General features: G+C 29.9%; 1 protein-coding gene across 2 annotated transcripts; it reads left to right on the top strand.

The window, feature by feature from the left end:
- Window positions 1–210: 210 nt before the first annotated feature.
- Window positions 211–5,191, top strand: LOC121121499 (uncharacterized). 2 transcript variants are annotated; one of them, XM_040716450.2, is made up of 2 exons: window positions 211–401; window positions 2,328–5,191. In XM_040716450.2, exon 2 carries the CDS (start codon window positions 3,769–3,771, stop codon window positions 5,056–5,058), a length of 1,290 nt encoding a protein of 429 aa, XP_040572384.1. In that variant the 5' UTR covers window positions 211–401; window positions 2,328–3,768; the 3' UTR covers window positions 5,059–5,191. The 2 variants fall into 2 exon arrangements, with proteins under 2 accessions (XP_040572384.1, XP_071746019.1); XM_071889918.1 differs by having other exon boundaries at window positions 2,328–4,291.
- Window positions 5,192–8,597: the final 3,406 nt, after the last annotated feature.

The raw sequence follows: 8,597 nt of genomic DNA, 5'->3' as shown, positions 1-8,597 counted from the left end.
GAAATGTATCAAAATTCAAAAAAGTATATTTTTGAATGGGTCTAATGTTTATATTAAAATATACCTGGCTATATATAAACTTTGACTTATACACGCACAATATAGGATTACCCGCCTTTAGAAATACTATTTTTAGGTATACCTTATACTTTTTTTCAATAAAATTACGAGATTGACAACTTCAAAGGTACATTTTTAAGAAAAAAAATTAAGAACCAATCTACTCTCCATAAGCCATGGAAGTCTATAGACTCAATTTTGTTTTCCTTTTCCCCTACTTGCGTCATACATCCTGGTTCTTATATATACTGTTTACAATTATAGTTCTTAGTGCATAATTAGTATTTCGATACCTTTTTCTTGGTAATTCTTCGGAAATTAACATATTAACGATATCTGTGGTAAGTAATGAGTTTTTTTATTATAATTTTCCATAAAAATTGGGAAGAGGACCAACTTTTATTAAAATTTCTGGTATACTTTTGTATATAATTAGTGATGTGCTGCGAGCTGAATTTTGCTTATCGAGTATTTTTGAGCCTATAATAAATACTTTTGAATACTCATTACCAGTGATGAAAAACCAGTCTATTTTTTAACTGGACTGTTTATTTATTTTTTTAAATTGTAATCTGAAGAATGAATTTCCTTTTCCTTAGCAGTTGTCACTATTATTTAATTCCTGAGTAACGAACATCTTTTCTTAAATAGATTCAATTAGGTTCAGAACCTGATTGAACATTCGTGTATGTTCATAAAAACCTCTGAGGAATTATTGCGAAGTTCTAATTGTAATTCCCTTTGTAATTGTAATTGGGGATCAAAATCGGAGTAATTCTAGCAAATATCGTTGTTTATATCCTTTTCTTCTTCCTCCCTTGTCAGAGGTGATTATAGCTGATTTAATGAAACGTCATGAGTATTATTGTCTCTCGCCTCCAAACATTATTTTAATTGTAATCATTTTTATTTACCATGTTGATTATCGATTTATTTTTTTAACTAGCAATTTTTGCATAACTGATAATTTTGGTTTGAAAAGAAAAAAATCATTCATTTAGAGGGGAAAATTTGTCATTTAAGAATTGTTTTTCCCTTTTCTAATTAGTATTAATAAGATTCGCATTCTTAAATCTCACAATAACTTATTTGGTTAACTACCCGTTGACTACTACCAAATTTCTAAGAATGGTTGAGTTAGACAATAAAGGTCACGACGTGTCCTATGACTGAACACGACGTTACTTTACTAACATAAAAATGTACATCGTTTTTTGTCGTGAGCTGTTTATTTTCTACTCCCCCCCCCCTCACCCCCTATCAGTATTTTGAACGTTGATTGGTTGAATTAAAATGTGAACTTTTAATGATAAGATAAGATTTAAGTGTTTAGAACTGTTTTTATATTGAAAATCTGCGTTCATATTACGTAAAAACTTCATCAAAAAAATCCAAATTTATTCATATTTTATCGTTAATATTGTGAATATCAAAATTAGCAATGGGACTATTTAAGAAAAATTCCCTATGTCAATTCTTTACTTTTTGATAAACAATATTTAAAAATACTATTTTATTTTCTGAAAATCCACAAAATCCTCACTATCATATCATTTTTTTTAACATTTTAATTTTTGTTTTAAAGAAATTAAAAATCTTTTTTATCAATAATTTCACAATTTTGTCTATAAAATAAAATATTGGCTCTTTTTATTTTTTCAACTATTAATATTGTTTTCTCAAATGGTATTTTTAATAAAGGATATACATATTTAATTGAAGAACTTTTTTTTTAAATTAATATTTTTATTTTACAGAAGTTCAATTATTTGTATTATTAATTTTTATTTTTTTGTCTTTTTGGAAGCGAAAATAAAGTCTTTGATACATGTTTTGTACATATTGTTAAATTTTTAAAAACCCGATCAATCAAGATTTGGGTATTTTTTTTAACAAATAAAAAAAATTCTAAATATCTAGTTCAACTTTTAAAAAAAATCAAATCAACCGATAAAAATTTAACCAGGTAGAGATATTTTGTACAATATAAAAAAAAATTAGTAAGATATTGTAAGAAAACGCTTTTATTATATTTGTTTTCCCTGAAGGAGTGTAAAACTACAATAAAACAAAAATAACTTTTTATTACTATCATGTTCGTGATAAGTTCTTTATATGCTCAAATGTTATAGAAGAAACAGTGAGGTGCTCTCAAACTGAACTTGATTAATAAAAATAAGTTTGTATGATTCATAATAATTTTACTCGTAATAATGGATAAAGTAATTTATAAATATTTATCTAATTTTTAGTAATTCTTATTTCAGATAAAGGTTAACGGAATTTGAATTAGAAAATGTCATCCATTGGAAGTGTTGCCAAATCATGGCTTATGGATCCCCCATGGCAAAAAGTGTTTAAGCATACATTTGATGTAATAGAAGACTACATAAGCTATGCTCTCATAACTGGGGGTACTATATTTTTGTCTGTGAGATTATTATCTACTCTGGGAACAGGAGATTTAAATTGCGTTATACTTGGTGTTGAAAATGGGACATTAGGGGGAATAAATCCTTATCCATCTGGAGGTACATCGGGACTCTTATCTTATGCTTCCAATGATGAAGAATGTATTCGAACCATATATTCTAAATTCATGGAGTATATGCCTTATATACTACTAATTCAAACATTAATATTGGTGATTGTTGAAAAATTTTCTTTTAAAATACCAAGGATTGCTCAAAAAGTGGAGCGTTTCTATATAAATATAGTTGAAGAATCTCTTTTTGGTAAGGACCCTGACGTATCTGAGGATTTGACTGATCCAAAAACATCCACTGAAGTTATTTCTCGAAGACGACAAAGAAATGAAATTTGTGTCTCCTTAAAAAAAAGCAAAATCATTGGACGTGTGTACGTAGCAAAAAATGTTTGTGAAATCCTCTTAGATATTGCTTTTTTATCTGTAAATATTGTATATTTATTAAACACGAATGATGATCTTCCAAGGACGTGTTCTGTCTTATTCAAAGGCGTTGATGATATAAATGGCCCAGTTGAAACGGATCATCATATTTTTTTTCAATGCCGAGGGAAAAAAATGAAGTTTTTCATCATAGGAATATATATTCAAGTAGTTCTTCTAGCTCTTCATGGAATATGTTCACTAGGAGCAATCATCTGGAGTCTCGGATTTAGAAGTGTATCGAACTTATTAAGAAAGATAAGTGAAGATGATTTTAAAATTAAGAAAAAGAAACGTTATCGAGGCGGAAGTAATGACTTTTATGGATATCGCAATGGAAATGATTTTCTGTTTTTATTCGACCTCCTAGCACATACATGTGGGATTGAATCCACTCTTCGTGTTCTTACTCATTCTGATGAGAATTTTTATGAAACTTGTCGTCCTAAAATCGACACAACCACAGATTTAACTTTAGAAGAGGATAAACTCAAAATCGTTTGGCGACCAGCAGACATAGAAAAGCTGTTTAGAAGAAATTCAGTAATCAACATAGAAAGTTATGAAGTTACGATATATCCAGCAGAGACCGTACAAAATACATGTACTATTCCGGCAAACACATATGACAGTGAAACGAATGATGATGTTTTCTACTCCATTTGGTTTTATGATCTTTCTGGAGGGCGTACCGAGTATGTTGTTACAATAGCATGCATGGTCGGAAAGTCCAGAATGAAGGGTGAAAAAGTCGTTACTAATCTTTCTCCATATGGACCTGAAATGCCCGCTCAGGTATGATAAAAAATGTATCAACTGATCAAGCAGAAATATTTTGGGATCCACCTAAAGGGGAATTTACCAAGTATACACTGGCTTTAGAAAGAATAGACAAAGAAAAGCACGAGGATGTTGACACTGGAGCTACTTTGTCAAAATCAAGTATCCCTCCCTTACCAGGACAAATGCTTAACGAAAATATTTCTGGACAGTTAACTTTGCAGAGATCTGCACGTAAAATTGAAAATCTTAGCTTTAAATTAACATCTTATACTATTCTTGGGTTGGATCCAGGAGAATTGTATCGAATTGAGTTAGGAACTAAAACTGGTAATGTACACACACGGCAATTTATTCAAGACACTTTGCTCACGAAGCCCCAATCGGTTGAAGGAATGCTAGTATCTAACGTTAACGAGGATTCCTGTTTAGTTAGTTGGGTTCATTCTGAGGAAGGACACTCACATCTAAAGGGTTATCAAATAACAGTGGAGAGATTCTCTGATTCTAAAGTTCTCCGTGTATTAGTTGTGAAAAAAAGCGAAAAATTATTTAAAATAGCTAGGCTAACACCAAGTCTAGACTATACACTTCGTATAGAAGTACTTTGTTCCCATGAAAACTTAAAAACAGAGTCTGCATCAAATGAGGCTTGGTTAACAACTCTTCCTAATCCCCCTAAGGATCTTCATATAGATTCTTTGCCAGGAACAACATCCGCAATTTTGAAATGGGAATCTCCTCCAAATACAATCAAACACCGACTCTGGATTGATTGTGAAGAAATAAATTACCATTTTATTACTGATATACCTGGAGATCGCTTACAATACAACGCCAGTAAGTTACCTGAAATTACCGGAACCGGTCGACAGTATACTGCGGCTATAGCATCTGTAATTACTTCAAGTAGATCTAATCAAGACGTTACAAGTTCAAAGGCGACAATTTCCTTTGTCACAAGACCTCTCCCTCCTACAAATATTCGAATATCCTCAAATGAAAAATTGACCATATTTTTTGATCCATCCCTTACAGAAAAAGTGTCTAAATATAAAATCAAGTGGAAAGGAGAAGAAGGCGCAGCAATGGAAGAACTCATTGAGAGTTCCGACGAAGGTCCCCTTAAATTTACATTTAATTTCGACTTTGAAATTAACGCTGTCTATAAAATTAACATCTATGCCCTTCTCATACAAGAATACGAGGATGATACCACTTATGAAAGTAAAGAACTCCATGAAAAACTAATTTTGAAAAACGAATCGCAAATATTTTCCCTATATCGTGCAGAGGAGGAATCCTAGTATTCACAGTAGTATCACATATTATACAAATGTTGTTAACCAAGTAGTAACACTTTTTTATCATACCAAATCATTTTTTATTTGACTGCATTGATAATTATTTAATATAAAGATGTATCTGTGTTACAATCTATTCATCGTATTGATCTTCCAATCTCATTTATTTATTAATGTAATATTTATCAACATATAATTCATATATATTCTGAATGATCACCTGGTAGAAAGGTGTTTATTATTTTGTATTTACTCTGGCTTGGCTTGGACTCCAAACCAGATTATGAGTCGTATACTTTATTTAATTTTAGCTATTTTGCTCATACAGACTTGTAGGTATATAAATGATGGATTTTTAATATACCAAAAATATATTTTTAACGTGAGATTTTATAAATTGAGCCCACAAGAATGATGAAGAATATTTATATTTGATCACTATCTATATCAATTTTTTGTATCGAATCTAACTCTGTAGCAGATAAAATTCAAAATTTATCGTGTCAAATATATATATGATGTACTTAATACTAAATAGAAGTTAGAACTGAAGTACATGAGTCTGAACCTAGAGTGCGTGGACTTGAAAAGGGTGGTCCCAAATACACTTCAATCATTAAAGTCTCAAACTTTTCCCCTTTACTTACTTAAATAGTATGTATAGTAAAAATAATTCCATTATTTCTCCAATAAATGACTTAGGTAATGTGAATCTCGCGTTGTATAAGTGAAATCGGTTTTACGTTAAGCTGCGTCAGAAAGATAAAAAAACTTGTGTTTGGTGATCATGGTTTGGTAATTTTTTGACTAATATTTGTTTGGACGTTGGTCAAAGATTAACATGATCAAAGAGAAAATGCGCGAATTCATATATTTTTTTCTTTGAACAGAGTGAAAACTCAAAAAAGGCGGCTGAAAATGTGAATACTAATTATAGTCCTGATACTGTAACACCCGACAATGCGCAATTTTGGTTTTGTGTATTCCGTTATGGTAATTTTGATGTCAAAAATCCACCATACTCTGGAAGGGCAATTTCCAAAAATATGGATAAATAATGGAAGTTCTCGAGTCTTGTCAGGTCAGCACTGTTTGATTGCCTAGGATCTAAAAATTCATAATAATACATACAAAATAATTGATTTTTTTTTTCTACACCTTTATATAAGGAGTGTCACTATGAAGAATGTTAAAAAATGTTTTCTTATAACTATGATGGGTAGAAGATACATTGGAGTAACATAGCTCGATTAACAACCCACCGGTGATTTTTTTTTCTCTTTACCTCTATATGCAAAGATTCGATACTCAGCCGTTCCTAGAGAAGAAAATATCATATATCAATAACATTGTAACAACTAAGAATAGGAAGGCTCTCGCAACCTCTTCTCCCTCAATGACTCAAAGAGATTCTAAATATAAGTAACAGTATATAAATATTAAATTGTGATGAGTAACACAGCATTAAGTAGGAGGCGTGATATTTTAACTTAAAAGGAGTGTTTGGTTTATTTTAGTATATAATCATGGGAAAGATATGTATTGCACCAGGTTGTCGTAGTTCGAAAATACCGAAACTGGCATAATAAAAACACATTTTCATTTGTTTCCTAAAGATGAGTCACTAAAAAACTTTGTATTCAACCTCGCCAAAATTAGTTGCTTTTAAAATATTCTGCCCTTTCTGAGCTTCATTTTATCTCCTCTGATTATAAACTTGAATCAGAAGATACTAACAAGTTTCGTAGTAAAGATCCTAACATGGTCCGAAAAATATTGAGAAAAGATACAATTCCTTCCAAGTTTTGAAATCTTCCTTTTAATTACTTTAAATAGATTACAACACTAAGATCCTAAGCTTATCTTCCTTTGTTTTTATGATTTTGTTTAAGTGAAATTAAAAACTTTGAGCGAATTGACACAGAATTTTCCTTTTAATAACTTTACATGAAGCTTGATCGACCTTGTTTAATTAAAAAAATAAATGAAAAAATTACTGAAAGGAAAATTCTAGAATCTTACAATTGTGAATTTAACTGTAGAATTTTGTGTCAAAGTCGATTTTAAATTGTAGATTCAAATTTGGTAAGGGATCGAACAATTTAGAGTACTTTTGCGCTTAATCATTTAAGATTTTTTAATTTTAGGTACAAAAATTATTAGCTTCCATTTCAAGGCCTATTTGCATATTATTACCAACAATTGTATTTAAAAATGCAACGTATTACTGAATATTCAAGCTTACTTGAAAATGCTTGAAAATTTTATTGATCATGTTAAAATATCTTTACATATCAAGAGATAAAAATTTAATGTAAATTTGTTCACATATGAAAGTGATGAAAAATGGCAGACTCTTTTCAATCAAATTGATTAGGGTGGACTTCCTCGTCCATCTGATATGATACTTTTAATTTTAACTTATGCATTTGAAATATTTTTGGAAATTAAAAACACATAAATCAATTTTAAAAGACATCATTTCTTCAAAATATTATAAAAATGTGTAAGAAAATGTTAGTAGGTCACTCTTATGCTTTTGACATTCTGAAATCAGAATGTGATGATGATCATCGCTTTCCCTAATACATGCCTCTTATTAGAAGTAAAATATTTAATTCCATGGGCAAAAATTTGGACAATCATACATTAACTTATATTTTACAGAGATTCTATTTAAAATGATGTACATAAAACTACGATAATCTATACATATATAAAAGAGAGATCGTGTGAGTGTGTGGCTGAAATTTTGTATGGGTCCCTTTTTTGAGTTGTGACAGGCTATGACGGGAATGTCAATTTTTAAGGAGGTTATATGAGGGCAGTTTATGCTATACCCAAAAACCGTTTTTTGTAGCTCAAGGCGACTAGATAAAGGGTTAAGTTATTTATCAATAAGTGATTGGCGGTTAGAAAAAAACTATTCGAAGTACTACGTTCTCTAAATTTATTCAAAATCAAAAAAGTACTGGTCTAAAAAAGAAATCGGTGAAAATTGCAATTTCGTTTATTTCAGAGGGAAAAAATGAGCTACCAATGGAATATGGGATCGATAAATGGAATAAAGTTTTAAGAAATTTGTCTTGAGATTCGTTTGCATATAAATTTGCAAAATAAAAATTGATGTTAACTGAAATATCTGTCATTTTTTGAATAATTTTTTCAATTTTTTTCTCCCTCTTTCTTCCATTTTTTCATCAAACGTCAATTTTCAGTTTTTAAGAAAAAATGACACAAAACGATGCTTTCTGCACAAAGAAATTTTCAATTTAAAGAAAATTTTATCAAATAAATTTTGCAATATTTGCAAAAATAAACCAGTTATCAAGTGTAATTTTTTTGACAGCATTATTCTTCATAACTTTTTTTTTTTTTTGTAAGTATAAAAAATATTGGTAGGTTTGTGTTTCTTTTAGAATTCCAATAAATGCTATTAATAATTTTTTTGCAAAATTAGTGGAAATAGGTTTTCTGCAATTTTCTTTGCGAATTTCGATTTCTTGAAGTAAATAAAAAATACACTTCTTATTTAGACAATT

The sequence above is a fragment of the Lepeophtheirus salmonis genome, chromosome 7, assembly GCF_016086655.4.
Source record: "Lepeophtheirus salmonis chromosome 7, UVic_Lsal_1.4, whole genome shotgun sequence".
NCBI classification, from domain to species: domain Eukaryota; kingdom Metazoa; phylum Arthropoda; class Copepoda; order Siphonostomatoida; family Caligidae; genus Lepeophtheirus; species Lepeophtheirus salmonis.
This window is presented reverse-complemented; position numbering and strand designations above follow the sequence as displayed.